The 20,420-nt window shown below is 40.9% G+C and overlaps 2 protein-coding genes across 7 annotated transcripts in view; one reads left to right on the top strand and one right to left on the bottom strand.

Moving 5' to 3' along the window:
• NR3C2 (nuclear receptor subfamily 3 group C member 2) overlaps window positions 1-14,744 on the top strand; it is a 190,286-nt gene extending 175,542 nt beyond the window's left edge. For 2 of the 5 annotated variants that reach the window (XM_030948084.1, XM_030948085.1), the window contains exons 8-9: window positions 2,517-2,674; window positions 10,951-11,156. In XM_030948084.1, coding sequence (XP_030803944.1) covers window positions 2,517-2,674; window positions 10,951-11,106 — 314 coding nt within the window. In that variant the 3' untranslated portion in view covers window positions 11,107-11,156. Of the gene's footprint in view, window positions 1-2,516; window positions 2,675-10,950 lie in introns of all 5 variants that reach the window. The other 3 variants (XM_030948082.1, XM_030948083.1, XM_030948086.1) reach the window with 3 other exon arrangements.
• Window positions 14,745-18,860: 4,116 nt separating this feature from the next.
• The window catches only part of ARHGAP10 (Rho GTPase activating protein 10), a 138,788-nt gene continuing 137,228 nt past the window's right edge, over window positions 18,861-20,420 (bottom strand). For both annotated transcript variants that reach the window (XM_030946925.1, XM_030946926.1), the window contains one exon: window positions 18,861-19,796. In XM_030946925.1, the coding sequence (XP_030802785.1) occupies window positions 19,708-19,796 (89 nt within the window). In that variant the 3' untranslated portion in view covers window positions 18,861-19,707. The remainder of the gene's footprint in view (window positions 19,797-20,420) is intronic.

Genomic DNA, 20,420 nt, shown 5'->3' with positions numbered 1-20,420 from the left:
CCTGTTTCCAGAAGCAATGTGCTCAGGGAGGGTTTGGCTCTCAAAATGTTCTTGAGAGAGTGTCTGGATTGGAGATCTGCCTCTGCAGCATTTTAATCAGCCTTAAAGGGGAAGAATCTTTAGAAAAATAACCTGAAGGCATTCTAAAAATGCAGCAAAATGTCTCTAAGTCAAGTATTTATTATTCTACCCTCTTGAGAGTATAAACTAATGAGTTATTGCAAGAATCTGTTAGGTGAGATCAGTCTGGCCAATTAACTTCAGTGAGCTGGGTCCCTTTCAAACACACACCATGGTCACTAGAAAACTGCTAAAAATAGTTTGTTTGGGGAGAATCAGGATATTTATATTAGAGAGAGAGAAAAAGGAGAGCAAAATGGAAATGGAGGTGGTGATAAAACCCAGAAAGCGTCAAGTGAAGGGCAGCAAACCTGGTTTTGAGTGCTTGCACCTTGGTACAGTCTTATGACAGAAAACTCCAGGTTTGTTTTCATTTAAATTCTTTTATTGAATCATATGATGAATAGAGTACAAGTTATTCTGAAACTTTCATGGCGACCACATCAAGGAAGTTTCACTCCATTTACATGTGGAAGAAACCACACATTACAACTCAGTTGTTTTCTTGCTTTCCACAGACCATAGATTTTGGGAACTTGCCAACAGTATTGCTGCATTTAATAAGTAAAATCAGAAACACTGGGCAAACCTCCAGAATTTCATGTTTTGCTTGAGTTCTCTTTATTTGTGGTCTTTCTTTCTTCCTTAATAATCTGGCTGGGGCGATAGTATAATAATTTTCAGACAGAACAGTAAAATACATAGTAGTAGACAAAGAAAGAGTGACTCTAACAGCCTGTAAGCACTGTACATATTAAAGGAGCTGTAAAGCCTGTGCATTTTGTGTGAGGGCCACAGCATGCTCTGATGGCTTTACTTATCTTGATTGGTGCCTCTGTGCTCATTCACCTTGAACTGAATTTGTAGATTTGTTCCAGACAGTTTCTTTTATCTGTCAGCTGACTAAGAGAGTTTGCGTCTAGAATTTGAAAATTAAATGAACATATGATATTTATACTGTGATTGTGTAATATAAATATATAATATTTACCAAGCAGCAGGCAGGCTGGTGTGTAACCTCCTAGGCTTTTTCTAAAGATTCTTTCTTGTGCCCCTTTCCAGCACTTGGTGGCCTGACGTCCTTGCTGCTCTTGTGGTGGTGGTACAGCTCCTCCTCGTTCCCCATTGCTAAATTGCTCTTGTAGATACTGATGCTTTTTCTTAAAACTTCTACTCTGGAGCCATTTAGGGAAGTTGCTACATACTTCTGATGTGATTTCAGTGGTATGGAGGGCAATTGAGAGGATTTAGAAGAGAAGGAAGTGTATGAATAAGACAGTTTCTGTCAAGAGGTTAAGTCAGGGTAAGCTGAATTGGAAGATCACCTTTTTTTTCCTTTCTCTTTTTAGTAGGTAACTTCCTATTTAGCTTAATCTGACATAGTTTTCTGACTTACCTAAGAAATAAAGTCACTCATATACAGACCATATTTTATTTTCCTTCTATGGACTATGCCTAAGACATACAGGGAAAAAAATGCATTTGATGGTTAAGCAGTGTTCATGAATTTGGATATTAAACCTCAGAATATTTTAAGTAATGTTGGTAATTACCCCTTTGGAGTTTTCATAGGGATCTGACCCTAATAAGCCATTCCTTTTTGGGGCAGAACCTGCAGGAGTGTTTGCAGTCCATTAAGAAATAGGGTATTTGCTTTTGTAATCAGCCCTGCTGATATTGGTCACAATAAAAAGTATCAGAAAACTGTACTTCTGACCCATTTATAAAATGATGATTCCATGATCATGATTCTATCTCTGTTTGGCAGATGGAAACTTCAACAGTACGCTAGAAATGCTTGCAACTGTCTGCCATGGTCAAGCACTGGGTCAGGATGCCTGTTAGGAAAACAGACTTTGTTCTGTGCAGAAAAATGGCTCTGTTTTGTTCTAGATGCTATGCAGATGCTTGCTAACATTCAAAGAAATTTTAGATCTTACTTGATGGCATAAAAATGTGTCACTTGGTCTAGCATTTCTGTAGATAACAGCTGTGATTCTGTACCTTCTCCTCCTCTGCCAAGTGTGGGGAATCATTGAAGAATGATAAATCACGTTTTCAGCTTCTAACAAAATACCCTTGATCCATCTGCTTGGGTTTTATGTGGTTGGATTGTATTGAAAGCAGTTTGGACATGAGGCTAGCATGTGTCGTATTTCTGAGATGTTATCTTGTCCTCTGCCACAGCTCCTGCAATCACACATCTGGAGAGGATGCCTGAATCGCTTGAGAATCTGTGTGATGTTGTTGATCCCTCACCAATGTCTGTAAAATTACGGACTTTGCTTAAAGGTTTCATTCCTTCATCCGCTGACTGCTGTAACTGTTTAAGTATGCACATCAAAAGAATAAGCAATGCAGTTAATACTAATTTCAGACTGTCTTTTCAATGACAGTTCCCAAGGATGGTCTCAAAAGCCAAGCTGCATTTGAAGAAATGAGGGCAAATTACATTAAAGAACTAAAGAAGATGGTAACTAAATGTCCAAGTAACTCTGGGCAAAGCTGGCAGAGATTCTACCAACTGACTAAACTTCTTGACTCCATGCATGATGTAAGTATAACTCCTCAGGGAGCGCAGAAAAGTTAAGCAAAAAATCTCTCCTTTAAGGTAAACAAGTAGTCTTTAATTGTGTTAACTGACAGAGAGACAAAAAACAGCCATATTCTTTGTAAAGGGACATCTGAGAGAAGTTGTTAGAAGAACTTAAGAAGTTAAAATAAGAAAGTAGAAGTCATAAAGGTGAAAGGTTCAGGGTTAGTGTGTTACACATCCAACGTGCCTGATGTGCCAATAAACACAGAATTCATTTGGTGGTCTTTTACAGCTAGGTTTGTAATCATGATGACTTTAAAAGATGCACTGTCTTTGAAGCCATCCTGGGTGTTTGAAGCTTTATTTGAACTTTTCAAGTGGAAGATTCCTTGTTGTGTTATTTCTGCCTTCCTGCCTTATTCCAGAACAAAGTGTTTTACATGTCTCAGGTGTGAGATGTGATGAATGACATAGGAAACTAAAGGTTTGGTCTCAAAGCACCTGGGCTGCTGATCCTCTGCCCAGAGTGACCGAGTGGTTGTGGTAGGTGTGGTAGATTCCAGAAGGGGTGTCCATAATGTTGAGCTGTTTAGCTGGGAGCGACCTGGTTCTAGCCAGTGTAACGGTAAGTACAAAATTTACCTCTGCAGCAGCAGGGCTGTATCTCCTTTAACTTGCTCTGAGGGAGCCTGCAGCCTCTACAGAGGAAACAAGTGACCCACTGGTACGGTCTCCTCAAGCTGAGGGTTTCCCTAGTGCCCCCTGAGAGTTCCCTGGGGACCAGGCCATTGCCTGGGCCAGCAAGGCTGGCACCCATCCTCTCCAAAGCTGTGCCATGGAGCAGCAAGTGATGGGAGACTCCTGGGGCCAGCGAGAATGACCTTTAGCTGTGTTTGGGTACATGAGAGGAGGGCTCCCAGCATGCTCATCACCCTCCCAGTAAAATCTGGCAAATTGCAGCAAAGGAGAAAACTGCCCTACTCCATCCTGGCTGGGATGGGGTTAGGGAAGGATCTTTGCTGCATGAAGAAGCTACAGCACTTGCTTTCAGAGCCTGCATACAAGTGTCTTTGTACTTGCCTTAAATTTCATTTTGCAGAGACGGTACAGTACGGTGCACTTCAGGTCATATCGGTGTAAGAGCCTCAGGTCTGTTTACAGAATGTACATATGGAATTATTTTTCAAATGTTGTTCTGTTGTTCGTTAAAACATTGCAAAGCTTAGTGGGAGGCAGGGGGAGTATTATTAGTACTGCAGTAATAGCTTATTCTTCAGAGATCAGGTTTCACTTGCTCAGTGCCAGCAAAGGAAGTTGTAGTGTTTTAGTGGAAAAAAAAAAGGGATGGGTGATAAAATCATTTGCAAGAATTCACATCTGACCCTCGAGGCAGCTTAACAAACCCCTGCATTTATGAAGTTTTCCAATCCTCTTCAGGATAGGCAGTGTCTGATTTGTTGCTGAAATTGGAGGGTTTGTGTGGTTAAGGTGACTGGATGACAGGCTCGTGCTTACTGAGAGCGCTCCCATGTCCTACAGACATTTTCCAAAACACAGCATTAGCCATTGGGAGCTGAACTAACCAGAGGAAGCAGGCTGCTCTTGCATTTTATTTAATTTTTAATTAAGCTATTTTTGCATTACTTTTGTTTTAATAGTCAAAGGACTTTTTAAAGAAAGTCCCATTGTCAGCAATCTCTGTTAGAAAGGCTGGTTTGTCTCCACAACAGTGCTTCCTTTCAGAGATGATACTGGAGACTTGTTCAACAAGGGCACTTGTTTGTTTTTTCTCTTTAAAACAGGTTTTTTGGTTTTTTTTTGGTTTTGTTTTTTTTTTGCTTTTTGGTTTTTGAAATCCATCAGAATAAATTTACACTGGTGATAATATTAATGAGAAGTGAGAATTAATATTCTCTCCCCACTGCCTGTTAGTGAAGAATTTCTCCGTTCAAACTACATGAATGCAAATTTTCTGCTTGGTTCCTTAGTCTAGGAGGAATGCTTCCTCAGCTATAACCTATGTATTTTTAACTTACTCCATTATAATTTCAGAGGATCAGAATATATTTGGCGCTGGGCAGTCTAACTGGAGCTGAGGCCCCATGTTTACATGCTGCTGTAGTCTTGGCATTGGCATTTTCAGTGCAAGCCTGAAGGGGCTGGTGCACAATCCATGCTTGTTCAGCTCCTGCTGTATCCAGCTTGTCCATCTGAGCAGAGCAGCGTCTCATCACTCGTGGAATTCACTTTACCTGAGTGTAGGGGCAAGCAGTAAAGAACTCTGCTCCTTTGCACCTCCAGACTTGCTTTCATCAACCTCATTTATAAGACATCTGTCTGAAGAATATATGAAATACAGTGTGTGGAAATATCAAATTACAGTGTGCTTGGCTTATATAATATGAGGAAGAAAAAGAAAACCCAAACAAGATGGTTTTACATTGCTCAGTATGCTAAATCATTCATCCACACAGCAAACATATGTGCAGGTAGGAAAGTGCCAAGCTGGGGAAATAAGAAATTTTCAAGAAGGCCAGGCAGGCACTTAAGTATTTGAAAACATCAGCAACTTTATTTAATGATCCATAGAGCCTCAAAGCACCTTAAAAATAAGAGATGGAAGCCCATCCAGGGCAGACAAGATGAAGAGGGTTTTGTCCATGTGCACACCTGTGCTGGGCCTCTGGAGCCCGCCTGCAGCCTGCCCTGCCACTCTGTCTGCATGGTGCTGTGTGGAAGCCGTGGGTTAGTGGTGAACATGGCACTGCTGGGATAACAGCTGGACTCCGTGATCTCAGAGGTCTTTCCCAAACTTAATGATTCTATGATCCTGTATTTCCTTCTTGTAGAGATTGTATTTCTCTTCTTTTGGGTGGCTCATGTGCATCATGTCCTGAAGAACCACAGTGTAGCAAGGACAGCGCCCCTCTCTACCTAGACTCCAAAAGTTTTGGTCTTGTGCCTGTGAATGGCCGTGGGCATTTCAGGGAGAGATGCACATGCAGCACTTGGATGGAGGTGAAGTGCCTGACAAACACCCTCAGGAACATTAGAAACAGATGTCCTGCACATGGTATCAAAAACTTCATCTGGATCCTCCTCGGCATCTCCTGTTGGCTTTGGCAGGAAGGGCTGTATATTGCATGGCAGGCCTCGTTTCATATAGAGACTGTGTAGTGTATGGTGGGCAGTTTGCAGAACAAAAGCTGAATTTGGTTTCAATCTGGCTGATACTAAACAGGCTTTGAGTGAAGAGGGCTTTTGTTTCGATGCCATGACATTAAACCCTAATGTGAACCTTCCCCTTGGCAAGGCAGCGCGCCTGCGCTGTCATTTACTTGTTGACGTTTTCTGCCAAACAAAAATAAATTCTTTAAGGCTCATGCTGCTGAATAATTAATTTTTTATGGTTCCTGAAGGGAATACTTTATAGCTGAGGTGGATCTTTCCATAGGCTGAGAGCGCCAGGATTTCACTCGCTGAAAGAGCTGACAGTGGGAATAAGGGCACGGATCCTCCGGGGGCAGGGCTGCACGGGATGCTGTGCTGGATGCAAATGTGCCTCTGCAGGTTCCTAATCCCACAGATACAAAACTGCAGATGAGCCCCTCAGCTGTCACCAACACCTTTGGGTACACTTATTTCTGCTCCTGATCTGCCCAAGTTGTGTCCCACAGCTGATGAGCAGTTTGGAGCCTCGTTCCGGTCCCAGTGCCTGAATTCTCAGGGTGAACATTTTCTCTGTTTAGTGAGAGGATAGATCCTGCCTCTACTCCCAGAGCAGCAGCCATGTGGGAGTGTGCCAGGTGTGTGTTGTGGCAGCTAATATGCATCTGTCAAGTGAGAAATTGATTCCCAGCTCCCTAATGTAGACAGAAGCTACTCTGAGAATCGTCTTGCTCAGTTTGTGATGGTCTGATCCCTCTTCCTTCACGTTTGTTGGTGTTTGCTGGGGAAGGGCAGAACCCCACTACTGTTGAAGAGCAAAGGAGACTTGGCTCTAAGTTTGTGCTGGCCAAAGGATGAGGATGTTTCATTGCTGTGTGATGCTGTGGGTGCATCCTCCAGGCACAGAACACGAGTTGAACTCAGACTCTTCTGTGGCATGTCCAGGTGTCAGGTGCTATGGTTTGGGTGTGCACAGGGTTATAAAGGAAACGTGAAAAAACGAGTGCAGTTCCTCAGTCAGATAACTGCATCAGTCCAGGCAGAACCAGGGTCCATGTTTGCTCTGCCAGATACTGTTAGTGCCTAATCAGTATGTATTTTATCCACCTTTTACTCCTTTCTAGCATGAGGCAAATTCTCTGCATAGGTATAACTAGAGGCTTTATCCCGTGATACTCCCTGTGACGCTGGAAGGCTTTACAAGGCTTTACTCTTGGGTTAGAGTTCAGGATTTCCTAGGCACCTAGGAACTGGCCACTGTGGGTAACCAAAGGACATATGGATCTCCAAGAATCAGCCTGTAAGCCATCCCAGAGGGAATAACTTCCTTCCTGAGCCCTTGGACTAATAATTATTTTACATCATGGGATTTTCATAGGACTGGGAGTAAAAACAAATATAGTGATAATGGAATAATCAAGACCTGCTTGGCAGTGGTTTTCCTTAGCCTTCCTGGTTGTTGGAGCAGGAGTTTTGTATCCATGGCATGAAGTGGAAAAAGCAGGAAGGGACAGTAGTCCTAAACTCACCAAGGGCTCTGCTGGGTGAGGAAGGAGCTAGGTGGGCAGAGACCCATTCCTGAAAGGGACAGAAACAGGCAAATTAGAGTGTCTTTTTTTTTTTTTTTTCAATATAGGAGAACATTGAAGTTTCTGACAGTAATAGCTGTAGCTAATAATAGGAAGAAATTACTCAGCATTGTGTTGTTACCCTACTGCTGTCTTAATTGCTGTCTCAGTAGGCTTAATCACAGAGATGCTCCTGATAGAGAAGTGACTGAGGGCTTTCATACCACACTCAGAGATTCTGAGAGAATTTGGAGAAAAAGAAGCACAGAAATGTGCACCCTTGCAAATCCAATGTTCTTACCATTTCTGGAAATGCAAAGGCATCATGGTGAGATTTCCAAACTAAAATAAATTCTTTTTGCTGTAAAAATGGGGCAAGTGCTCAAAGGTCACTTTAACTGTATTAACTTCAGGGACTTCATTAAAGGATTCATTTTTTTTAATTATGAAGAACAGTATGCATGAAAAAGTCCATTTTATACACACCCCACCCTAATAACAGAAAATTACATTTGATTAATACTCCTATTTCTCAGAGGTGCTCAATACAGCATACAAATGCAAAAATTGATTAAGTAAAAATATCAGAATTGCTAAGACTGCTGTAGCCCTGGAAATGTTTGAAGCGCAGCGCACTGCAGGGGTAGTGATGAGAGAATTGGGAATTGTTTTAGTTGTGGCCTTAACTGCACTGCCAAGCTATAAGTCTTCAGAAGTGTGCTTCAGTAGCTGAAATAATTGAGATTGTAGAAGCCAGGATGTTTCTAGTCTCTATTGCACTGCTTGTGCAAACAGCAGTGCTTTCACTCTCACTGCTAAATTGGAGTTGTCTGTCACCCTGCTGGAGTGGGGGAGCTCTCAGCTTTTCCAGTATAAACCACCAGAAGTGGAGGGTAGAAGTGGTCAGCTAAAGTGTAGTCAGGAGTTCTGAGAGCACAGGGATTTTACAAGGCTTTAAAGAACAACCAGGAGTATATTTGATCTAGGAAATTCATAAGGCACGTTCACAGGTGCTGGATAGCTCGTGTTACCTTGCTTGTCACCTGTGGTGACAGTCACTGCAAAGACAGAGCTTGTGTGTTCCAAGAAAAAACAAACTTTTTGATATCCTTACTGAAGAGGGAACTTCTCTTTTAAAGCAGAAGACCATCTAAATTATTTACCTGTTACAAGTCAAAACTCCATCAGACAAATGCTGTTTGGGATGCAGAAGCAAGGACTTACATTTCAAAATTGACATTGCCTGTGGGACTTGAGTTTTTCATCCTTTCACTGCATTCCACATGCCAAGGCTGCTGAGCTGGCAGCACGCTGGTGCTTTTGAAAATGCACAGGAGCACACCTGCAGAAAATAGCCTGCTTATGGCTCAGCTCTTGGTCTGACAGCTTTATCTTTCTGACCTTAGCACAGTGTTTACATTTTCGTACTTCTGAGCTGGCTTTTAATTCTGCCACATTTTTCCTCTTTATTTTAAATTAATGCTTTCCCAGTCCCAAAAAGCCATGCAGCTTTCAAGGCTGGAGTTAAAAAGATCCTGACTGCAATCCCGTGGTCCTGGTGACACACGGGGTCACAGGTGTGACACATGTGCTTCCCAGTTCTCCCTTTTTCTTTATGTGGATGATTCTTGTCAAGTGTGTTAAAGCTGAGAGCTTAAGAAAGTGGAACAAAAGTTTTAGCAGACTAAATAGGTATAGAATATGTATTATCCTTAGGTATAAAAAATATATTATCCTTATCCTTCAACCCAAGTATGACATGATGGGAGGGTTCTAGGGATTTTCATTTAAATTGTTGTGCAAACTTAACCATTCTGCTCTGTGGTGAGATTTGTAGTGTGCTGTGCTGTGATCGTATCCATGATCACATGCTGGTTTTCTCCCACTGGACTGCCGACTTTTTTATAGAATAGAGTAGATTATGCTTCCTTCATTAGTGTTGTTTTTCATTTCCCCTGTCTGCATATTTACCAGACATAAATGTGTACTTGGTACTTCTAAAAGCTTGCAAAGAAGTCAGAATTAGTAATTTCTAGGTAGGATTTCCTGTGACCTGTCTCACCGGATCCAGAGGCCGCACACAGACGTGATGAGGTAGGAATTCAAGCTGCACAGAAGGCAGTGGGACAGAGGTGATCCCAACCCCCTCTCACATTCAGTGATGTGAACAAAGTTTAGGAAAAGGAGCACATTCACAGGGTCATTGTCAAGGCTTACTTTGCTTAGGGCTGGTGTTTGATGCCAGAGGCAGGGAGGAGGGAGTGGCAATCACACCAAGACACAGTTTCCTTCACTTTGGTTTTGTGCTGTTTAGAGTATTTTTGGCACAGGAGATATGCAGTAACAACCTCCTCCTCATGGGTAAAGTAAACCTTTGAACATCAGCATTTTTTCCTTGAAAACCAGATTATGTCTATGCTACTTATTTAGCATGCATCTGTTTAATTAATTAGTGTTGCTTCATGACATGCCAGATCATCAGCAATGACCTAAGCCCCAGCAAGCAGACTCATGTAGTGCTCAATAGCAGCAAGTCATGTGTTTGAGTGATCTCAGCACTTCTCTGGGATGTTCATAAACTGCTTACATGTTTGCAAGAACAGCTGTGAAAGTCCTGAAAATGAGCAATAAGGTATGGTGCTCCAGGATGGAAATATTGCTGCTCATATTTTTTTATTCATTTCCTTTTCTACCTTCCAGAAGTCCACTTTTATTTGCTCTATCTTTAACAGGGGCTTTATGGCAAAGTGCAATTCTGCATGGTAAGAATTGAAATTACAAACTTGTGTTTGATAAACGACACAAGCAGAAGTGTTTCAAGTCCTCTGCAAGGACACAAGGCGCCAAAATTAGTTTAATACTTAGATTTTTAAATAGCAGAGGCTCTTTCCTTCAATCACACAACAGTGTGTGAACTGCAGTGGAAGTTCACACACTCAGTGAAACCTGGATGTGCTTCATTCCTTCACATTTCTTAAAGATTGGGAAGGGTCCAACATACCATAAGGTTTTAGGAGATGCATTTAGGTCACAGCCACCAAAAACCTGTAGATTGTGTCTCTGTAAAACCTGAAATGCCACTGTGTCACGCAGCAGTTGGGTTGTTGAGCTGCAAACATCAGCTGCTCTGGCAGTTGTAGGCTGTGGGCCCTGGAGAATGCACTGAAGTTAACCAAATAATCTGATTTAATGTATGTGTATCCAGCTGAAGCAGAGAGATACAATAGTTTATGGCTGATCTTTTCCCCCTGGGCAGAAGCCTTTATTGCTGTAGACCTAGAGTTTTCGTGGTGTCCAGTTGCTGTTAGTGAAAGGAAAAGTGCAGCTAGGCTGAAAAATCAAATCTGTGGTCTCTTGGGTTTTCCTAGTTTGCTGATTTTTAATGAGTCAAGTAGCCCTTTGGCATTTGGGTTCTTTTGTTTGCTTTATAAGGCCTGTAAATGGACTGTCAGGTCAGAGTAAGATGGTATTTCTTGGAAATAATCAATTATCAGTGAGCTGTTGTTGTGTGCAAAAATACCGGTGTTTTCCTAAAAAGTGTTTCTTTCTGTATTTCAGCTTGTTAGTGACTTATTGGAATTCTGCTTCTACACCTTCCGAGAGTCTCAGGCACTGAAAGTAGAGTTTCCAGCCATGCTGGTGGAAATCATCAGTGACCAGCTACCAAAGGTGGAATCTGGGAATGCCAAGCCCCTGTACTTTCACAGGAAGTGATAGAAAATGTCTTAAATGGAAGAACTTTGCCTTAAGTTTCCCTGTGTTATTCCACACCCATGAAGGACCCAAGAAACCATATTTTAAACATGCTCTTTACACTTGTTCAGCAGTCTCTGAATAGTCTAAAATCATACGAAGGGTTTGGGGGAATGGAAAGCAGTTGACTTGGATTTGGCAAGACCTAGATGTTTGGAAATTACCCCATAACCCTAAAACACTTAGAAAATGTTCCTGTTCCTCTGGATGAAAAGCCATATCTAGTCAATAACTCTTTGATTTTGATATTTTAACAGATGGAGTTTTAAATATGCCATGTAGTTTCTGGTATTGTTTGCTTGTTTTAAAAGGGTTCGAGAACTAATGAGAACTTTTTAAAGCTTACCCTTGGTTTGCACATAAACGTAAAGTCAATATGGGGCATTAATATTCTTTTCTTGTAAAAAAAAAAAACCAAAAAAAACAAAAAAAAAATTACAAACAAAAGCTATATATATACACACACATATATACACAAACACAAACCCTAACGTGTAAAGTAATAACAGAACATTTGGTGTGGAATACTGTTATCCCCACCTGTGGCATTTGTTATCCCATGTTATCCCATCATAGATGATATACACTGTGTTAAGTGTCCATTTACTATTTAATTCAAAAGGATAAGATGTGAAAAACAAATGCCCTGGTATCAATTTATAGTATCTATTGTGCTGGCTTTACAAATAATTTTTTGCAGTCTTTTGCTGTACTGTACATTGCTGTATGTATAAATTGTGAAGGACCTGAAATAAGGTGTAAGGAACTTTTGTAAATGAGACAAAAAATCTTTAATGGTTAATAGGATGAACGGGAAAGTATTTTTGAAAGAACTCTATTTTGCTGGAGACTATTTAAGTACTATCTTTGTCTAAACAAACAAGGTAATTTTTTTGTAAAGTGAAATGTTCTGCATGCATAATGAACCGTTTACAGTGTATTTAAGAAAGGGAAAGCTGTGCCTTTTTTAGCATCATATCTAATTTACCATCCTACGGTATCTGTTGTAAATAACCATGCTTAACCTTTTCAGTTGTGTTTTAAGCCTTTCTATTTCTCTCTCTCTTTTCCTCCCCTTTTGTCTCTTGCAAGTGTATGTGACTTGAGCACATCTTAGAACTCCTGCTTCATATATCTGTAGGAAACTACACATTTTTGTGTTTGCCACTTTACCAAGGTTTCATTTAACAAGACAAATTATGGTCTCTCTCCAAAGCTTTTGCCAGCTTAATGATCTAGTGAGTTCTTGCCCTCTATTCCCTTTCTCTCTCGGGGGAACAGGGGCAAGCAACACGTTGAATGATTTTTCTTTTTTTACTAAGGTTTCCCAGATTGTTTGGTTTTGGTTTTGTTTTTTTCCTTCGAATACTGGATCTATAAAACATTTTAAAAGGTCAGATTATTATTTCAGATGGGGGTGATTGATCTCTGGTTATGCTGAAGGGAACATGCAGATCATTACAGTAAGTATATCAAAGAGATTTGTACTGGTGAGAGGGATGGTGAGGGATGATAAGGGCAGATAAGCTGAGTAGAATTTTTAGTGATAAGCTAAAAATGCCTGTAATTTTGTAAGCATTTTTGTAATAATCGGGATACATCCAAGAAGACAAATGTTCACACTACAAGTTCAACTCAGTTGGTCTGATTTTGTCTCAAAAATGTTTTCTCTAGAGTAAGACTGCAAAGAAGAGAATTTTTGAAGTGATTTTCACTATTTCACAATTTATAAGCAACTACAAGATTTTGGAGTAGAATAGAGGACAGGTGAACTTTTCTGAGGCTCAACTGTTGCTACCATATGCTCATGTTTAAATAGAATAGTTTTTCAGAGTCCTAATCTGTAGTGTTCTCTCTGGGTGCCACTGGTATTTTTGAGCTATAGTGTGTCCCTTGGCCGGTTGGAATGTAGCATTTCTTGTCAATGGTGGTCAAATTAAGAATTCTACACCCTTTCTGAACTCAAATTTGGAGGTGCACTGTGGTGCACTGAAGACAGTCAACGCTACTTGTCTTTTTAAATGACACCTGCCTTATGCAATGGTTAATCTGTAAAGACTGTATTCAGAGAGGATTTTTATATATAAATATATACATACATATATTATTTGCATTTTGGAAGTCTAATTCATAGGCAGATCTTTAAATACTGACCTGCACAGCAATATGAAAGCCAAACTTCCAACGTGAGATATACAGCATGCAGACTGGTTGTTTACAGTAAAGACACAGTCATACATCCATCTATTCATTTAGGTTTTTTTTTTAAAGTCTAAAATAGAAGATTTCAAAGCCAGGTTCTGGGTGAATACAGTCTGCAGCAGCTTTTTATATTAACAAAGTTACTGCCTCCTTTTCTGTCTCAGAGTAACTTTGCTTGACTAAAATAGCAAAGCCATATTCTACACTTCACTGTTAAATGCCTGTCCCAGTCCAAATTGTTGTCTGTTTGCTCCTATTTTTGTACCTTATTACTTTTAATCTTGGTTTGGTACAATTCATAATTCACAGAAACTTCATATAATTAAACACACTAAATTAGTTTTAAAAAGCAATTTATATCTTTATGCAAAAACGTATGTCTGTCTTTGCAAACAACTGTAAGCAGATTATAATAAATCCTTTACTTTAATCACCTGTTGTTTATGAAACCATTCATTGATTATTATTTTTTTGCTAGACATCATTGAAGTAATAGATACAATTGGATATAGATGTTGTAAGAGGCAGTATTCTCTTATCAAGGACACTTAAGCAGAATAGCCATCACTTTTTTTATCTAAACCTGTGTACAGAAAAAAGAAAAAGAAACCACAAAACCCAGCCCTAGTTTTTAGCTACCGGGAAGTTCTTTTGAATTTGTTTAGAATGAAATAGGCATTTGTCTCCTGCAAAATACAAGACAAACTATAACAGCTTTTAGAAAGTGGGCTTTTGTTCATCGAGCTAAATTATTTTGTTGTAAGAAGGAACAGGGATATGCAGCAAGAGCATTGTATACACAGTTAAAATGTAAAATAGTGTAATGTACTGCAGTGGGTATTTCAGGAATACTACACATCGTGCCACTGAGCAGTTGCACGGAGTAAAATAGAAAAGACTAAAGTTTGCAATATCAGAATCTTATTAAAAAGATACTTTACAATCAATCATGCAAAAAGCTAATTCACAGGGTGGTGTTTTTCACTGACTTGTTTAAACATTTATGAAATTAAAAAAATTCTACAGTTAATGCACTTTTAATTGTTTATTAAAGATTTGACTTTTTTTAGAGCAATGTTTTCAGCTGGAGGTCAATGACTTGATAAGATAGACAGCAGTTCTGAGGCCAGGAAGCTCAGAGGAATGTTTAAGAATTCTTGGAGTTTAAATAGATTCCTGGATGAAAAAAGCAGCCAGCAGTATGGTGTAAACAGTAAAATCTATGCATAATGATGCATTTATAATTAGGGGTTTGCTTCTGTATGTTTAAAGCTTTTTAAATAAATAGAAAATATTGTTTGGTCTTTATGTTAATGTCTGCAAGTACCTATTTTTCTTTTTTTCTTTTTTTATACAAATTGTACAAATATACATGAATTAAACTGGTTTGATTGCAAGTATTTCTTGCATTTTAATCTCAGCTAGCTGCTGGTGCAGTGATATCCCTAGAGGCAAGCCTTCTGCTCATGCAGGAACAATACAGAACCAAAGAGTGGGTTGGGTTGGAAGGGACCTTAAAGATCATCCAGTTCCAACCTCCAGCCTTGGGCAGGGACACCTTCCACTAGACCAGGTGCTCAGAGCCCCATTTCACCTGGACACGAACACTTCAACATAAAGTAAATTAAAATGCACTGCAGCATCTCTCTTCAGCCAGCTGGAGGGTTGGTTCCAGCAATCCCTGCCAGCTCCGGGTGTCGCCGCACCTGCGATGGCTTCGGGCAGGGAGCAGCTCCTCAGGCTGCAGGGCAGGGAATGCCCAACACGAGCAGTGTGGTTCATTGCACCTGGCTCCCTGGGCTTGACAAACCATGTGCTCACACTGCTCTGGGCATCCCACTGGAAGAAACAAACCCTCAGTAGCCAGACCAGTCTGGGCTCCAGTTTTTGTTAATCTCCTGCTGCTCTTTCCATTGACCAAAGTTAGTGAATCCCTCTTGCCCTGAGAGAAGTTCTATTTTATATACACAAGGTCTCCCCATTGACCCTGCCTTCTCAGGGTCAGACTTTCTCTAGTTGTAATTACAGTAAGATAGCAGGAGTTTTATTGCCCCTTCTAACTATCTTATTCTGTTCTGGACACTCCTTCAGCAATTCACCACCAAGTTCTGCACAAAGCCTGGTCTGTGGTGTAAAACCACCATTTAATTGCATTTTGGTCTTTTAATAACAAAGTTGCATGAACTTTTTTATTGCCAAAAAATCCCTGCACCTGCTTTCTCTTTGCTGAATTGTCAGAAGGAAAGAATAGTAGGGGATCAGCAGTGTTAAGAAAAATTTCCCATATGTTTACAAGCAGATGCATCTGTCATTTGCTGTTCTGGAAATAAGATGATGCTATCACTACTTAAAACCATAATAAAACTTGTAACCTGACCTCAAGCTGGGGCACCCAGGTATCTGCAGAGACTGGGAATTCATGAGGAGTACAATATTACTAAGAAAGGAGTGGAAAAAATGCTCTTTCCTGTCACAGACTGTGCTTGGTAAACCATGCCCTGCCATAAGGTTTTTGAGGTGTTCTTACTTTAATTGTAGATGTTGACAGGGCGAAGTTTATTTGGCACTTACCTGTGGCTACTGCAAGGACAGATGAGGGCAGACTGTTGGACTCTGATGTAGAAAACAATGCCCAAGGCATATTCAGCTGAAGAGGTAAAACTCCAGTGAAGACTTTCAGTGAAACCCAGTTTAGCACTGGTGCATTTACAGCCTACACAGGCCCTGTGTCAGCAACTTTCCTTCTTAAACTGCAAACCAGGTAAGAATTGTGAAATGGGTTAAGAGAACAAGGAACAGCATTAAGGAAGGCAAGTTTCTGTCCAAGTCTCTTCTGTGACACAATTACAGAGCCTTGGGTAGCAAAAGCTGCAAGCAGTGCAGCAGTTTTATTTTCATTACAGGACAGAGAAATCAGCTAATGATTTTTCTTTCACTCATAAAAGATGGCATCAGAAGGAAACCTGCCATGAAGATCAGCTGGGACAACACTTAACCCTCAGCAGTTGAAAAACTCCAGGGTTTTTCACCCAGCAGAGTGGAAGTGCTGCTGGCCAAGGCACAGCTCTGCACCCTGGCCAGTGACTTACAGGCTATAAATTTCTGCTGAGCCCAGCTAGGCAGGAGTCTCAGCTTGGCCATTAATTATTCAGCAAACACATCCAACCTTAATTCCCAGGCTGAGGGGTTCAATCTCTGGCCCCACAGTGATGGCAAGGCCAAAGCTATTTTGCATAAAAAGCTTTTTTGAGTTTTTTTCCTAATTCACACTCTAATTTTCAGTCCATTTCATGCATTCACTATCAGCAGCCTCAGCCTTTGAAAACTGACAAGTCTGTGGCCCTGCTCACAGTAACCAGCACAGAGCAAGGGAAGAGAGCCCAACCCAAGGATTAACTCCTCTGTGCCCCCAGCTGTGACAGGAGGGCAGTTCTATGCAAGAGGACAGAGGCCATGCCCATGGAGAATGAGCACTCCAGCTGCCAGGCCAAGAGAAGGATCCTGCAACCAGCTTTCTCCAGAATGGACTCTCTGTCCTCCTTCCTGTCTCAACAGCACATTACTGCACTCCTCCAAAATCTACCAAGCCATGGTAGATGGCTACCAGACAAGAGGCATGCCCTAAAGGCCACCTTCAGGAAAGCAAGCAATCTCAAAAGCCTGACTTCCTTTGTATTTTTTTTTTTTAAATTTTAGCATCTTTTAATCTCCATTTCCAAGCAGTCAGTACTGAGGGCATCGTTCACAGCTCTGCTCAGCAGCGAGGATGAAGAATGAGCTGGGCCATGGCTATTGGGCTGTGCAAGTCTGTACTTGGCACTGGTGTAACTGGGCTGATGTGGAAACCCATCTGGTGGGTAGCAGTTCCCACAAGTGAATTCCTCAGAGGCAGTGTGGTTAGCCTGAAAGCCAGATCTGATCTGGCTCAGCTCACACCACTGCCTTCAGACAACAGCCGGGACGTGAGAAAGTCTGGATTAGTGTTACCTCTGCTCAGTGTATCACTTCTCAGTAGAAAAGTTTTCTTCTTGTTTGGGTTCTGCATAGCTCCAGGAGTAACAGGAGTCTCCAAACATGTCACCTAAAGGTAAAACAGGCTCACAGGATTGGATGGAAGAGGCACTAAGACTATTATTCCTTCTCTTTGTATCTGCCTTTTTAAACAACCTTGGTTATAAGGAAAAAAAGCCCCACCACACAGAGCTAGAGCTGAGCAGCACATTGAGAATTTTGGAGGACAGCAGCCAGAGCAAGATCAAACATGCACTGCAGGTTTAAAACAACCACAAAACAAATGGAAGCAACTTCCAAAGCTTGAAAGCTCCAAGTTATCAGAGCTTCACCATCTGACAAGCCAGCATACCTAGCTGCCACACCTGCAAGGCTAACACCAAAGATTTATATTCTCCCTCTCCTTTCAACATTTTCTACCAAGTGGTAGCCATGAAAACTGAGTTTGGCACACAAGCACCATCCTGCCTCCAGAATGAATCTTTAAGGCCACAGATGAGTTGATAGAGCTGTGGGCCCAGGCAACAGGAGACCCAGCCAGGAGGGAACTTTGCCACGTGAATGAATGTGAGCACAGAAAGCTGCAGGCTGCTGCTGCAAGTACTGGTGCAGCTATTTCCTTAGCACTGAATCAAGGAGCAAATCAGTCAGAAGTCATTTTCAGTGCTTGGGTCAGTTAGCCAAGACAAGAACTGCCTAAAAGCTTTGGAGCAGAGAGTCATTGCTCCAATACCAGGAGAATTCTCCAAATGAAACTCCTCCAAGCAATGAGGGTCAGTGCTGGAGAGCTGTACTGGCTTGGCCCACCATTGCTCCATCTGGAAATGATTTGTGCATACTCCAGTGGTCTGTGCAGTCCAGGCAAAGGAACAAATTCATGGCATGGAGTTAAATCCTTGGGGGAAGAAGCCATCCCAACCCCAAGGCAGCATTAACCATTAACTGGTTTACTAATCTCATTTGTTAGGAAAACTTGCAAGCTAAGTAGAGCTGCAGTAAATGACTCGAAACCTATGGAGTCCAGTTTAACAAATAAGTGAGCCTGTGTTAGCATGCCATCCTGTCACACTTCCCTGCATCCTCTATATTGTCTTTCTTGAAGGACAGAAAAATAGAAAAATTAGTGATAAACTGCATGTAACTTTTTTAAAGTTCTACAAATTTTGAGGCATCAATAAGACCTTGCAGTTGACAATTAGAGGGAAGGAAGACAGGCAAGATGAACAAGCAGCTAAAACAGACAACAGATAAAATGCTGGAATTTTCTAGTATGCAAAAGCATCATAGCCAGAGATTCTCTTTTCCCTTTTGCCTTGAACTTCCAGAGTTGCCTATATTGTGTGAGGAAAGCTCCCCATCCCTTCTGGAGCCTGCTTGAGGCTGACTGCACAGAGCTGCCAATAATTATTTCATGCCACAACTTCCAGAACCAGAGCAAAATCCTCTGCAACATAGGAATGACAAGTCAAATAACAAATAACATTTTATTTCATTTACAGTGATATTTTTGAGTAGCAAAGGAACCATGACATATAGGAGCCTGTAATAAAAGTTCATGTGTCTTGTCTTTATAAAATAAATGAAATCATACACGCAACATAAACGAATGTGCTCTTTGAAGACATTTGAAAAATGTCATGTCTTGATAACTATTATTTTTACTTTCTGATGTCTGTTCTGCACTGGCTATTCCACTCTGAAATATAATTTAATTGTCAGCATGATAGCTTTTTTTATCCATCAGTATTTTCCAAACCTAAAATGATCACAGAATCATAGAATGGATTGGGTAGGGAGGGACCTTAAAGATCATTTAGTTCCAATCCCCTGCCATGGGCAGGGATACCTTCCACTAGACCAGGCTGCTCAGAGCCCCATCCAACCTGTCTTTGAACACTTCCAGGGATGGGGCATCCACAGCTGCTCTGGGCAGCTTGTGCCAAGGCCTCAGCACCCTCACATTCTGTTAAAAATGGTGGCTATCAAAGCATAATCTCCAGGACACTAAGTTGAGTCACAGATCAACCAAATACTTGACTTCAAAAGCTATTTATCTTGCAAACAAACATACTACTACTGCTCTTTACAACTGAAAAAACAAGCACCCTATTAAAAAATTAACCTATCCCTCCATCCCTCTTTCTTGTCCCCTCCCCCATTCCAACCCTCAAAGAATCATTTTTTTCCTAATTCATATTTGGCAACACTTAATGTCTTTATACAGATTAAGATCTTCAATCCATAGTCCAGCTCTTCACTGATTAAAAGCAGTCACAAAAGTAGAGACAAGTGACTAGAACAAAAATCCATGGATACCATGTACACCTTCTTGGCGTTCAATGCACAAAGCTATAAAAACTGAACATAATTTTGTGGAATAAGTCCTCTCTTGCCATCTAACGTGCCTTCTAGCCATCCTGGCTCTCTGGAAAATTGCACTGCAAAAGAAAAGGAGAGAAAATTACTGCATCTTTTTATGTTTGAATTAGTACTTTTCAGCTTTAGCTCCATGACACCAGGCAAAGCATCCATAAAAACTTCCCTTCATCTGCAATCACCAGTTTAAGAATCTGGCCAGGAAAGATAAAGAGGATTATTAACTTGACTTAAATACTTTATGATATACTTCTGCAAAGCCTACATGGTGAAATAGCTTTTAGGTGCAGGAGACTTCATTAAGGAAATGGTTAATGGAGCTTAGGACAGATTTATAAAGTAGAAAAATTTGTGCCTTAGGGGAAAAGTCTGAATACATATCAAACAGTGGAAAACACTTTCAGTAGGTGGGGCAAAACAAGAGCAAAAACCTGTTTTGAGGAGAAGTGATGAATCTGGAAGCTCAGAACCACAGAAGCACAGCATAGGACCTTACTTGGCATGAAAAGTAAGCACGGAAAGGATTGTAGGAGAAATAGAAATGATCCAGATGTCACTCCAAGTACCATCTCTTCAGAATAGAGCTGCTATTAGAAGTGACCAGTGGACAAAATCTGAATCATTCTTCTGATTAAATCCTCTCTCTGAAATTCAAATACATAGTGCAATTCACAAAACACAAAGCA

Source organism: Camarhynchus parvulus, chromosome 4 (genome assembly GCF_901933205.1).
Source record: "Camarhynchus parvulus chromosome 4, STF_HiC, whole genome shotgun sequence".
Lineage (NCBI taxonomy): Eukaryota > Metazoa > Chordata > Aves > Passeriformes > Thraupidae > Camarhynchus > Camarhynchus parvulus.
Note: the sequence above shows the minus strand (reverse complement) of the source record. Positions and strands in the feature narration are given on the sequence as shown.